The following is a 13,501-nucleotide window of genomic DNA, read 5'->3' as shown; positions in this document are numbered from 1 at the left end:
ATTGCATCAGCATCCTCAAAACGACGTATTTAATGACAAGAGCCACGCACAATAAATTTCATACATATGTACATATGTAAGTACGTGCCTTTTTTGGGCTTATCATGGAAATGTAATAAATATCACAATACTAAAATAAATATTCCTGCTGAAGTGTGTTGCCAAATTTTGGTTCGAGATGGTCGTCTAGGTGTTTCATGGAATATCTCGAACTCGAGGGCATCCAGAATCACGTATGTACATCTGTACATTGTAGATCAGGCTCTGAATTCCTCTTTGAAAAGGCATTTCTGCGTGATTGTGACCTTTCATGTTGCATATTAAATGTCGAGCCACCATGCGCTAATGTTTTTGCCCGATTTCGTAAGCCGTAAACTTTTGCTCAGCTCTGGCCACTCTAAGGAACCGCAAGCAAGCCGCAAAGCCAAAGAATTACACAGAAAGGAGAGAACGAAAAGAGGGAAAATTAACAACAACATAAACGTTCGTATTTCTCTACTACAAAAGCTTTCCAAACAGCAGTGGCAATCTCGCAGAGAGAGCTGGGGTAGAAGAGCAAAAGAGGGAAGTGAGAGGAGGGAAGAGCAAGCCCACCCACAGCCTCAACCCAGCAGCCCCCAGATCTGTGCCAAGCAAATGCAAAATACGTTAAAGGTACGAAAAAGTGGGAAGTGTGGGGGAGTATGGGGAAGGAAGCTGGGGGAGGGGCGTTCCGCCGTAACGTAACGAAAATCCACAGCAAAGCAAACAGAAAATTTGAGCAACCCAGGGGAGAGGGGGCGGACAAGTGGGTGGCATGGAGCGTGGAGCATGGAGCACACGAAGCCACGACCTACCCACACAACAATCGCGTGTGGGTGTTGGACGCAGCCAAACACTTGGCAGGCAACTGGGTTTGCATGTGAGTGGCATAAACCGCTTTTAGTGCGCACACGGATACTCACGCACACCACCGCCGCCCGCTGATGTGACCGTGTGTGTGTGTGGATGCTGCCTTCTGCAGGATTGCAGGTTGTGGGTTAATTTCGTTTTGCAACTGCACTTTCTGCAGCTGCCACGACTCGCTCCCGACCCGTCCGTCCACTCGGCGTAGATTGGATCAAGATGGGGTAAACATCACTGGTCCTGATTTCCAAACAATTTCAGAGTGTCAGGATGTCTACTTTAATCAGTCAACCAATCGAGTGCTTCTAGCCACGTCAAGGTGATAACACGATTCAGAGTAAAGTAAAACGACAAGTTAATAATTATTAAAGTGCTCCCGTCGTTCGCTTTGATAACTGTACTTGCGTGCTGCAGAGTGGCCTCAATTTGCGCAAAAGGATGCACTCCCCCAAACACAGTGACCGCCGTCTCGGCAAGAGGCGGATGGTTTTATGGTCCAAAAATAAAACGTGTCATACGCAGTGTTGCCATTTAAAAGTCGACACGAAAAACCAGCCAGAGGAGTGCGGCACAGAGCTCGGCAGCTCAACTCGGCTCTGCCGACCAGCAGCCATTATCACTACCGCAATGCCGGCTAATTCCGCCTCATCATGTTAATGGGCCGCCCTGCAGACGGAAATAATTAAAAATAGGTTTAGAGCTTGGTCCTTGGTTATAAGTCAACTGTCAAAACTGCAAAATACAAACACGTTCGCCAGTTCGCCAATGGCAGAGTGCGAGCCCCGTGACAGGCAAATGTTTTACGTGCACGCAAAAACTCGGGGGACTCTTCGATGAGTACGAAAACATTTCAATACCTCTACTTCTCGCTGACTAGCGACGTTACGACGTACCGACTGTCTCCCGCAGTTGCGTAAGACCTTTGCAATTAGTTGTGCAAATGAAGGACACGTACCTGAGCCGAGTCGAGCAGCAGAAGTCTGAACTGGATTTCCAGGCACGTAAGCATCTCTAACAAGGTAAGCAAAGTGCCGAGAAAGCCGTCCTTGAGCCAGTTGGCATACAATGTTAACCGGGTCGAAAGCCGGGGGAAACTTGGCACAAGATGAGCGTTTTTACTTCCTCGCAAATACATTGAAACTAGTCTCCACTTCTCACTGAATTATTTAATTAAGTGATTGCAATTGTTTCTCTAAGTTCTAAGTCTTTCAGTAAAGTTGATCACAGTATAAAAACCTATGCTGACCAACTGCTCTGTGTGAATACATATGTTGTATAAAAACACCAGTAGTTAGAGACACAAAAAATATATATATTTACCCCTATTAAATTATAAAAATTTCAAGAGCAGAATGAATGGGCTTTTTGAAAGCAGAACCAGAAATTAATGAGTGAACGAGTTGGAGTTACTTCGCCATATCTCGCCTTATTTCAAGTCAATGCACCCGAAATTAAGCTTATTAAGCAGCATGGGAGTAAAAACTTTTTGAGCTGCGTTGCCAGCAATTAAAAACCGCTACACCTGCGTTGCCAATTAATAGTTTTAGCTTGTCCTTTTTTCAAACCCATTTGGCAACTAAAACAATGGACGAAGATGTGGGTCTCCAGAAAGTGCAGCAGGACAGAAACGCTTTTTCTGCGCTGTAGTCAAGCGGAAAAATTGCTGGGGAAAGGCAAAAGAAATAGCACGAAATATCGGAAGCAGTTGGCCGACGGCCAGGAGAAATGCTGCGCCAGTGTTTGTCTTGGGCGAAACTTTGTACCTCCGACTTGTATCTCTGAAGACGCTTACACTGGAAAAAGAGAACTAAAAGCACAATCTCATAGCTCCTGATAATTCCTTGTTAGCAAGGGTTTGGACAAGCGATCAGTTTTATAAGACGGATAAACTTTCACTAGAAGAAGAAGCTGCCTTTAAGAAGAGGCCAATTTGGGCATTCCCTATTGAGCGGGGGTTCTTCTCGGTGTGTATGTACATAAAACCAGCCACACCATCACTATCACCGTCTGCAGCTCCAGCTGAGGCAATATCCTTATCTGCATTAAGGCAAAATTCTGCGCCGGTCCTCGCTCCCAGTTTCCTGGCTGCGTCTTTCAATTGTTGTTGGCAACTCGGAAGGCAACTCAAACAGACCAGGGAAGACTCTAGACTGTGGCCGCCTAAATGCCCGCCATTTATTTGTGAATGGCACTCGACAGACTCTAGGGCTGGGAAGACTGGGGGAAACACTGCCTGAAGGGGACGCCGTCATTCTGCGCCATTTCAAAGCACTAAACGTGCCGCTGCATGGCAAACAAGTTGGAAAAGTTTTCCACAAAGCTTCCAACAAGCTTCCTATACATCAAGGGCCGTCGGCCACAGCCGCAAACTATTTTCATAAACTTCCATCTAGTGCGCAACTAATCACGCAAACATTTAAAGTCCCGAGAGCCACTACACCATCAATCTATTGCAACAGTCTTATTAACTGGGAAAAGTCTTTAAAATTATGGGGCGGAGGTATTTAAAGCCTTCAAATTATGTGACTCTGCACAAGTATTGGAATTATCCTAATCGATAAGTAAGAACTCCCTAGTACCATTATCTATTTAACCAACAAATATTTGTTTGTTAAATTTGGATAACACCTGAAAACCCAATCGAATGGATTGCATTGAAATCATAGAGCTTAATAAAACCGAGCCCAACCAAAAATTAATATAATCTAACCCCCATCACTATCTATCAATTAGATTTCAATTAAATTTCGAAAACAGCCAACAAACATTTGGGGCCACCAATTCACATCACTCATGCGTCGCCACAGATAAATCAAAATAATTTACCTCCTCGCCGGCAGTCGGAATTCATCGAAATTCCGCTAAAAAGGCTGCAGATGCAACTGGATCCTGGATATTGATTGCAGCGTGCAAAACAATCCCATTGAATGGTTTCGATTTCAGCGTTGCAAGCCCTCCAATTCGTAATGCAATATGCTGATTTCTGCCCCTGGCACGTCTGCCATCTCCCGTTGCCCGTTTGGCTGCCAGTCACTACTCGTGTGCCAATCGGAATGCGAACGCTCCTCACTTGACCAACTTTCCAGCTGTTTGCCTCTTTTAAAGTGCCAGGAAAACCGGAAGCCTGCCAGTATTGGCAAAAAGTTTGACATTCTGCCCGGCAGCGTCTTATTTCAATTAAAAATTGTTTAACAAATCAATTTACTGCGCCTGGCGCAAAACTGATTAAAGCAACGGCAGCCATAGAAGCAAAGAAATGCAATTTAAAAGCGGCGGCAGGGTGCGCCGCACTCGGAATACTCTTTAGGAGGTCACAAGCTCGCAGGGTTCGAGGGAATCTCAGAGTTCTCGCGCCTGAGGCACAATTCGGAGCGGTCTTAGGGCGCCGCTAGTGCAAATTGAATTCTACGCCAGCCCCGCGGGACGATTAAGATGGCAGCTTCGGCAGCGCTGGTGCAGCGGGTAAATTAATTTATTTGTTAAACTTTGCGATGTCAGGGAGCCAAAGTCAAAGTTTGCAACGCGGCCAAAAGAAAAATAATCAACTATAACTAAAACAAACAGGCGGCAGAGTGTGTGCAGGGCGTGGCTGCGGTCCAAATACGCCGGCAACTGCATCTCCAAGGACTCATCCGCAAGGACTTTATCATAAAGTTTTTCCTAGCGGCAAGACAGTTAGAGGTGGCAGCCTTGCTCAGATTACACTGAGAAAAAAGCCGTAGGCAAGCTAGTCTGTTAGAGGACTTGGTTTCTGGTGTATCGATTATCAGGGAGGTCTCCTAAAACTCGCATTGTGTTTCTTAGTTTTCTAAAAAAGTCAGAAAATAATGTTTTCACCTCGAAAAAGTCGCTCGCCTCGAGAAGTCCGCTGATCTTCCAGTGCCCTCCTGGCAACCCGAAGTGAAACACCTTGCTCTGTTAGGTGCCTAATGAACGGGCAAGCCACGAAGGAATAAGGCGGTGGAATGGCCAGGTGGGAGCAGTCGAGCAAACACTCTTGTTCATTCCACTGAGCACGAGTCGCAATCAAATTAAGTGCTGTCGGCCAGCAGATTAAACCCCTTTGTTCGGCCCAATTACTCGGCATTCAATGGGGAGTTCATTTCAAAAATTGCATTAAACTGTGCGGTAACTTTGATTAAAGTTCGATAAACGCAGCACGTGTGGCTTTTAATTGAATTTGTCGCCGAGCATATATCGATGGCATTGAAGAGCGGCGCGACATGTTTCACATCACTTTGTATTTAAACAACGCCCTCCTAAAAGTCGAAACGCCTCTCCAAGAGCGTCATTGAAACCCACACATCCCCACCTCCGGTGCGGGAAGCAGCATTAAAATCGGATTTTGCAATTAAGCCATCATTGAAATTCAGGCGTTAAATGTAAATTTATTCTGGCAGCTACAAAAATGTTGACAGAATGACGGAGAACCCTGGTTGACTGACAGTTTGAACTTATCATCACTTATAGCGCTACAAAGTATGCTACAAAACCGGGAAGGGCATCCGCCAACCTTGCTTAGTCTTTAATTGGCTCGAAAGGGAACATATCCTTTTGCACTGGGTTAATATCGGTTCTAGTCAATCACTTACCTTTCTACGTCCACAACAAAGCATTCTTCGCACACGCGAATTTCCAGTAGCTGCTTTCAATCGAGTAAACTTCTTCTTCCACTGCATTTATTAGTGGGGATCCGATTGGGAATATCTTCCTTCGTTCCTGACCTCTCCTCTCGCCTTGGGTGGGGTTTCGTTCGAAGGCAACTCTTGTCAATTGCCGCACTTGCTTGCTCGTCCAACAGGAGTTGGAGGCACTTGCATTTGGTCAATGCTGAACACTTTCCTCAGGCTCTTACAAAAATTCGGTATAAAAATGCAAGTTCGGTTTTTTCGTTGTGTGATTTCAAATCCTGAAAGGGGAAAGCAGAGAGGAAGTAATGAGTTGAAAACAAGCGCAAAGTCGTAAGCAAGTATTTACTGTCACATGATTGTCAACAAGCTGGGACATACTCGCATTATAGCCGCCTGACATGACGAGACACAGTGGGTCGCGGAAAAGACGTGACTTACTAACTACGCATATAGGTATGCTCTTACTCTTACTCTTTTGTTCGCGTCCAGTAATACAATAAATACAGATATTTAGATTTTAAAAGTAGTTTTAGGCTTTTCCGTTCATTTCATACATCTTAATTTATCAACGTGTATCGAGCATTTTCATCTTTCTTTTATCATGATTATTTTCTGATCAAAACGCAAAATTGAAGTCTTAATGCTGTTGCTCCTAACATTGGACAACCTGAGCATCGCGTTGCTGTTTGGAATGTATTTGGTCCCCCTAACTTAATGAAGCTTTACACTTCGCGGGCCTGGAGCCTCGGGACTGACATGTGTCATATGCATTTGCCTGACAAGTACTTGGACAGTTTCTCCCGCTTTCCGGACCACTCCGTGAGCTCCTCTATAGTAAGCATTAATCGAGGAGCTGTCTGCCTCTGATTTTATAGAGCTGATATTGCAATCTTCGCCCTACTCCCTAGCTTTCGTCTTCCGAAAATTCGACGAACAAAATGTTAGTTTTCAGCTTGGGGGCCGCCAAAAACTATGAAATACAATTCAAGAGAAACTAAAACAAATACCAAGATCAGGAAGTAGTTTTTCTCCCTATTGTTTAATGGAATATTTAAATCATTTGACACTAATAGCATTGCATTTATCCTTATTAACAGTAAAAATCTTCACTTTAAGATTGTCAAGTTTCGAGGATTGAACAAAGAAACATTTTGCATATTACGCAATTCTCCTTAAGTGTTCTACCCAAATTCTTTTTGTCAACTTGGCCAATCCAGTCACTGCCCGCCGTCGATTGCAAGTAAACAACAACAACATGCGAAAAACTTAGAAATATCTCTTTTCCTCTCCTACACACACGATTGTAATGCGCACTAGCAGCCAGCTTGTCTCACCCTTAGGGCTAATTGTGTTGGCCTGATTTTCGCCAGTAAGCTGAACTGTATTCTTGTAAAGAAAATGATCCTTCAGGGCTTGTAAATATATCAATGCTTTTATATAAGAAATGGAAATCCTATCTTATCTTATCTTATTCCTCAAAAAACGAAAAGTAAATCAGTAATTTAAAATAGTTGTCCCTTAGATGCAAATTTTATTTTGCGCCAGCGAAAAATCCACCCTAACCAAAAAAGTTATAATTCGCTGTTAGCAGCACAGAATCATAAAAAAATCAGCAAGCTAGGATTGAGCGGAAAAAGAAACATAGATACCCTAGACTAAAACTATTCGTCATCATCGCCCGGCTGATTATTGTCATCACCACGAAAGGCACGTATGCCGAAAGTAAGCCAGTGAAGCTTCGGTTGGCACATTGCCCACGTCTCCTACTGTGATTTTATTTCCCTACCAGTTTTTTCTGCCCTGTGCAAAGTTTCCTTGTAATCCTCATCCTGCTCCACCACAAATGCAATGAAAAATGCTACAATCGTGCACAGGACATTCAAACGTACTAGGAATATCGAGCCATAACCCTTTGCATACATAGGGGTCCAGCTGCGTCACTGACAACTGAGTTCCTCGCCACCCTCAATGCTGGTTCAGCGATGCATTGTTGTTGAAAAGATCCATCGAACTCAAAGGACACTAAGGACACTAGTTTTAGTGAATATAGTTACACTATGCAGAGAATAGAGTTGCAAAAAGCAAATAACTAATAACTTACAGAATAAATAATTACACTTTTAATAATGAAATAAATCATCGCTGTGCTCAGTATACCATTTAGAAAAGAAACAATTGTTAAAAGCAGGAAAGTATTAGACCAAATGGCGTAGCTGCTGGTGTGCAACAGAAAAGTGTCTATTCATAGTTACTTTTGCAGCGGGTGTGCTGCAGCCATCCGGGGGAGCTGGAAAAGCTGGAACATGCAGATACAAGATACTTTGTGTCACAACGACAGAGTACAGCAATCAACCGGCAAAAATTCTGACCGGGTGTTTTCTGCCAACAGAAACAACCATTACCACATCGAGAACAACTTTGCCAGTCGCCAGTCGCCGGAATGTTGTCTAGGCACGCATAAAATTTATTATAATGACATCATAAATTCAGTCTGCTATGTGTGTGCATAAATGAGTGACAAAGACTTCCCACTCTCCGCCAGAGCGACAAAAATGGCAAATCGTTTATCAAGTAATAAAAAACAGAGACTTCTCGCAGTGAGCAAGAAAAACATTACAGAAAAAGAATTGGCAACGCTCAGCGAAAGTGTAATGTAAGGAGAAATATTAACGGATACCCGGAAGCTATGGATTTTTTTAAAGAAAAATGTTCTTATAAATTGTAATATACAAGTATATATTAACTTAAAAAAGCTCAGAACTCAAACATTATTAGGTTATTTAAAATACAAATGTTAATACGTAATCTAGAATTAACTATGTTAGGCTTTTTTAGGAGCAGTGCTCTCCATTTAGGCAATGCAAAAATGACGACAGCTATCCTCTGCGCTGCCAAGATAGATTTATCGATTGCTCTTTTTTGGCTCAATCCTAAACCTCACATTATTTGGCGTTGTTATTGCTGCGTTCGAGTATATTCACAACGCCTTTTTGCCGGCAAAGAATTTCCACGAAAACCAAAACCCTCCACCGGGGACCATAGCACCCCAAACACACACTGAGGCGAATAACGTATATTTATTAAGCATTTTTTGAAACTCAGATTTCACTGGTCAAACAACGCAAACACTTTCCTGCGTCTTTTTTATGCCGGTTTAAAAGGTTCTTGCTAGAATCCCAATTTTATTTCCTCTGCTGAACATATTTTTGGGATATAAAATACATTATTTTTAAAACAGAACTCCAAATTTGAAGCTTGCCAATTGGCCGTGGGAAAGAAGAGTATCCTCAAAACAGAAACTGGCAAGCTGCAAGCAAGCGCAGGGATTCATCTAATTAGTGAGTGCAGATATGGAGGGAATTATGGTTGCCCAGCATGAAATGCAGCGGACGAAGCAGCCACTCCTCCCATTGCGTTGAAGCATAAGAGTCTAGCATATGTATAAGCGGATTAAAAAAAGGAATTAAATATTTTGACCATGAGCTTACTAGCTAAAAAATGTTTTGACTACCTCATACATAATAATATTATTATAACAAACGTTGTAAAGCTTTACGAATATATTATAATTGTTCCTTTTTTATTTAAATTGATGGCCCCCTTAAAGCTTTTGCAGGTCGTTTTTGTTTTACGATTTTAGGCCAAAATAAAGATATTATTTCTTGAATACCTTGCATTTCCTTTTGTTTTTCTGTTTTTTATGTTTTTTGGACCCCACACTAATATTTCTCTGTTTGCTTGTAAAATTGGAGCAAAGCTCTTAACTCTAAGGGTAGTTTAATGGCTCAGGGGCGGCTTTGAGGGAGTGAAATGAAACTGGGGCTTTGAGTGGAATACAAAACGAAAGAAAAACATTTCTGATTGTTAATGTTGTGGTTAATTTTTGCATTCTGCTTTTATTTTTTGGTTTGGTTGTTGGTTTCTGAAACTTGTAAACTGTCGTGGGAGGTACAGCGACCGCGAAATACCACATTTTTCATTTTGCCGTGTTGCTGTAATGTTTAGCTTAAGGTAAAGAAAGGCTATTATTAATAAAAATAGGTAAAGAACATTTTCCTTTAAAAGAATCGAATTGACCAAATTTTTCTTGTTACGATCGTCATCGTATTTTGTTTCAATTAAAAATTTGTTATTTAAAAGTTCGCTGTTTGCAGATGTCGAAACTTCATTCAAATAAACTGGAGTTGACAGCGACATGACGTTTCCATTGATCGGCTTTCCGCCGCTCAATTAGCCCTTAACTGAAAACTGTCCCACTTCATCGTCACCTGTCATTTCGAATTGCACATTGCACACCCGCTGAATAGCTCTTACCACTCTCTACGCTTTTCGGCCCACTCACCTGCACTTTGCAAATGGATGCGTCCTGACGTCCTGACGCCTGACGCTTTTCCTCTAATCCGTGCCAACGGCTGCTGCCCAAGTTATGAAAACATGAGATCACAAATTTCAAAGGACATGAGTGAGAAGGAGGGTGAAGAGGGGCGGGTGCAGGAGTGGGCGGCGAGGGAAAAAAAGGAGGAGTGGGCCAGTTGCAGTCACCGGTCGTAAATGTGTGCCGTGCTGTAAAGAGGATGCACTTGCTCTCTTCCGCTCTCTCAGCTAGCTCACTCACTCTCTTTCGCTCGTTCGCTTGCTGTGCCTTTTATTTCGGCTTCGATTTGTTTTAATTTCCGCTGAAGCTGTTTTCACTTCCGGGGCAGTGAGAATGAAAAAATGCAAATTGCGAATAGCTTTGCGGTGTGTTTGTTGTTAGAAACAAATAGCTGGTTCGGTGGTCATTGGCATGGACTTGCAAATTGCAGTACATCTTTGCAGCCTCTCTCCTATTGCTTCCTTCTCCTTTATTCTTCGTTGCTTTTTTTCACAGTTTCCTCGCTTTCAGAGCTTTGCCTGCGTACTTTTTACTGCGGCATTTCTTTCGCAACTTGTGAGTTAGGTTCTGCATGTTTTTGGGTTCCCGGAAAAACTGCAACTTATCTTTTTTGCCTTATAATTGATTTTTGCGCGAGTGTGTGTGCGAGCGCGTGTGGGAGTAAGAGTGTGTGGGTGTGCGGGGAAGCCAGCTGCGGAATGCGTCCGTGTGGCAACGCGGAGCTTTCACAACTATGCGAATTTCCTGCGTACGAATTTCAGTATAATAAAATATCCTGTTCCGATTCTAAAGAAAGAGCGACAGAAAGAGAGCGCGTTTTATATTGCGCATGCGCCGCGAATTTGGAACAACTCAATGCTAAAGGCGATAACACGGATATGAAGACGACACCAATACCAATACGCGAAAAATCCACCACCGCGGTGGCGCTTCCTCCCTCTCACTCCACAACTTCCTATCGCTTTTTTCACTTTTTTGCGCCGCTTTTCTTTCGCTTTCCCGCTATTTAACGACACTTTCAGTTATTTTATTTCACCTTTTGGGCAACTGGCACGGGCGGTTTTTCTTGTGTTTTTGCACAGAACTTGAAGCTGCATTTGCTGGAAAAACTGAAAAATGTTTGCTGATCGGAGGAAACGGACACTCAAAGCAAGCGACAAGAGAGAAATGCAGCGTGCAAGAGCGAGACTGCACGACAGTTGGCTGACGTTGGTAGGAGGAGGAAAATTTGGAAAAGCGCAGGCGTGGAAAATGTCCCATTGCACGCTATGATATCGGTATATTCTAGATATAATTCTTCCAACCCAGAAATACTATTACCCAAAAACGCCAATATTCATAGTTATACTCGTACACAAATTTGTTCAAAAAATGTATTTTTAAACACTGAACAATAGTTTATTTTCAAGATGTCTTTTTTAATATTGCTTTTAAGTGTGTTTATGAAATGACGCAAAACATTTACACGAATATTCTCGTAACTTGAAATTACAAATTTGACAATGCGGATTGTTTATTTATTTTTGAACGAACCGCTTCTCGGCAAATTGAGTTGGCATGACTGCCAGCGTATGACAACAGGGCAATCTAAGAGTAGTGGAAAAACATCGATAGTCGCCGTTGAACATCGATGATTCTAATCACTTTTTAAACATCGATGTTTCTTCACCTTTAAAGTGCAATATTTGGGTCAATATAAAAGAAAACATAATGTTTTTGCATAACACAAAACTGTGCAGGCTAGCAGGTGGGTGGTCAACTCAGTTTTTTCCAATACTATTGTTGCATTACTCTCTCTTAGCAGGCAACCTGGCGACCAGCATTCGCCACCTGAGCGGCCAGAGGCCTAAGACTGCAATCCTCATGCTTAACATGGGCGGGCCAACTCACACGGACCAGGTGCACGATTACCTGCTCCGCATCATGACGGACCGGGACATGATACAGCTGCCTGTACAGAGTCGGCTTGGACCTTGGATCGCCCAGCGTCGGACGCCGGAGGTGCAGAAGAAGTACAAAGAGATCGGCGGCGGGTCGCCGATCCTCAAGTGGACAGAGCTGCAGGGCCAGCTCATGTGCGAGCAGCTGGACAGGATCTCACCGGAGACCGGACCGCACAAGCACTACGTGGGCTTCCGTTATGTGAATCCGCTCACCGAAAACACACTCGCCGAGATTGAAAGGTGAGCCAAGCAGCCGGCAAAAAGTATTCGGTGATGAAATCATAGTTGACCAAGAATTCTAGCACAAACTACGAAAAACGGTATAGTGGTATTGGCTCAACTGAATAACTGAAATTGCTTACTCATGCGTATGTTGCAAATATTTTTTGCACCTTTTCTGACTTTTCAATTATCGTGTTGCGTGTCCTTTGTGACCACAGGTCAAATGGAATTTACTATGCAATGTCTTTGGACTGCTACTTATAAAAACCTGAACACTCACTCTCAATATCCAATTACAGCGACAATCCAGAGCGCATAGTTCTCTTCTCGCAATATCCACAGTACAGCTGCGCCACCTCGGGCTCCAGCTTCAACTCCATCTTCACGCACTACCGCAACAAGTAAGCAATTAATACTAAATAAAGTTGACCACAACTGACAATATTGTGCCTGCAGTAACCTGCCCTCTGACACCAAATGGAGCATCATCGACCGGTGGGGCACTCATCCTCTACTGATTAAAACCTTTGCCCAGCGCATCCGGGATGAACTGGCCAAATTTGTGGAAACGAAGCGTAACGATGTGGTCATCCTTTTCACCGCCCACTCCCTCCCTCTGAAGGCTGTAAGCCGGGGCGACGCCTATCCTTCGGAGATCGGGGCCAGCGTGCACATGGTGATGCAGGAACTGGGCCAGACGAATCCCTACAGCCTGGCCTGGCAGTCCAAAGTCGGCCCGCTACCCTGGCTGGCACCTGCGACCGATGATGCCATTAAGGTGAGTTCCCGTTTATGGTGATTCCCAGGATCGAACTAAAGAAATATTCAATCTACTTAGGGATACGTCAAGCAAGGCTTAAAGAACTTCATCCTGGTGCCCATCGCCTTTGTAAACGAGCACATAGAAACCCTCCATGAGCTGGATATCGAGTACTGCGACGAACTGGCCAAGGAGGTAGGCGTAGAGGAGATTCGCCGCGCAGCGGCCCCCAACGACCACCCACTGTTCATCGACGCCCTAAGCAACATAGTGGCGGAGCACCTAAAGTCCCAACAGTCAGTCAACCCCAAGTTCCTTATGCGGTGCCCGATGTGCTCCAATCCAAAGTGCAGGGAAAGTAAGAGCTGGTATCGGCAGCTCTGTTCAACTTAGACAGCCGACGTAATACGCTGGCTAGCGTCGTGCTCCTCCTGGGAGCGAACAATTTTGCATTCATCTGGGATTCTTGGGGAATGGTTTTCACACACTGCTTTATATTTATAGCGCTAAAAATAAAATGAAACAGGCACTGCAGAACAGTCAAAATGTTATTTTTTTTTTCTGGCGTTATTTTGGTATTATGGAGGAGTATTCATTCATAAGGCATCAATTGATAAAATAATATTTCGAAGTTTTCATCATCATTTTGCCATACCGATGAAATATCTTTCATTTTCGTTTTTTC

General features: G+C 43.5%; 1 protein-coding gene and 1 long non-coding RNA gene across 3 annotated transcripts; both read left to right on the top strand.

Annotated features, from left to right (window-relative positions):
• Positions 1–5,905: 5,905 nt before the first annotated feature.
• On the top strand, positions 5,906–6,528 carry LOC108098680. The gene is made up of 2 exons (XR_001771862.1): positions 5,906–6,350; positions 6,425–6,528. It is a non-coding gene; the product is annotated as an uncharacterized LOC108098680 (long non-coding RNA).
• A 4,978-nt stretch (positions 6,529–11,506) lies between these two features.
• Positions 11,507–13,362, top strand: LOC108098688 (ferrochelatase, mitochondrial). 2 transcript variants are annotated; one of them, XM_017201798.1, is made up of 5 exons: positions 11,507–11,638; positions 11,696–12,074; positions 12,356–12,457; positions 12,513–12,834; positions 12,895–13,362. In XM_017201798.1, exons 1-5 carry the CDS (start codon positions 11,602–11,604, stop codon positions 13,207–13,209), a joined length of 1,155 nt encoding a protein of 384 aa, XP_017057287.1. In that variant the 5' UTR covers positions 11,507–11,601; the 3' UTR covers positions 13,210–13,362. The 2 variants fall into 2 exon arrangements, with proteins under 2 accessions (XP_017057287.1, XP_017057286.1); XM_017201797.1 differs by having other exon boundaries at positions 11,520–11,638; positions 11,693–12,074.
• Positions 13,363–13,501: the final 139 nt, after the last annotated feature.

Source organism: Drosophila ficusphila, unplaced genomic scaffold (genome assembly GCF_018152265.1).
Source record: "Drosophila ficusphila isolate 14025-0441.05 unplaced genomic scaffold, ASM1815226v1 contig_791, whole genome shotgun sequence".
In the NCBI taxonomy this organism is placed as follows: domain Eukaryota; kingdom Metazoa; phylum Arthropoda; class Insecta; order Diptera; family Drosophilidae; genus Drosophila; species Drosophila ficusphila.
This window is presented reverse-complemented; position numbering and strand designations above follow the sequence as displayed.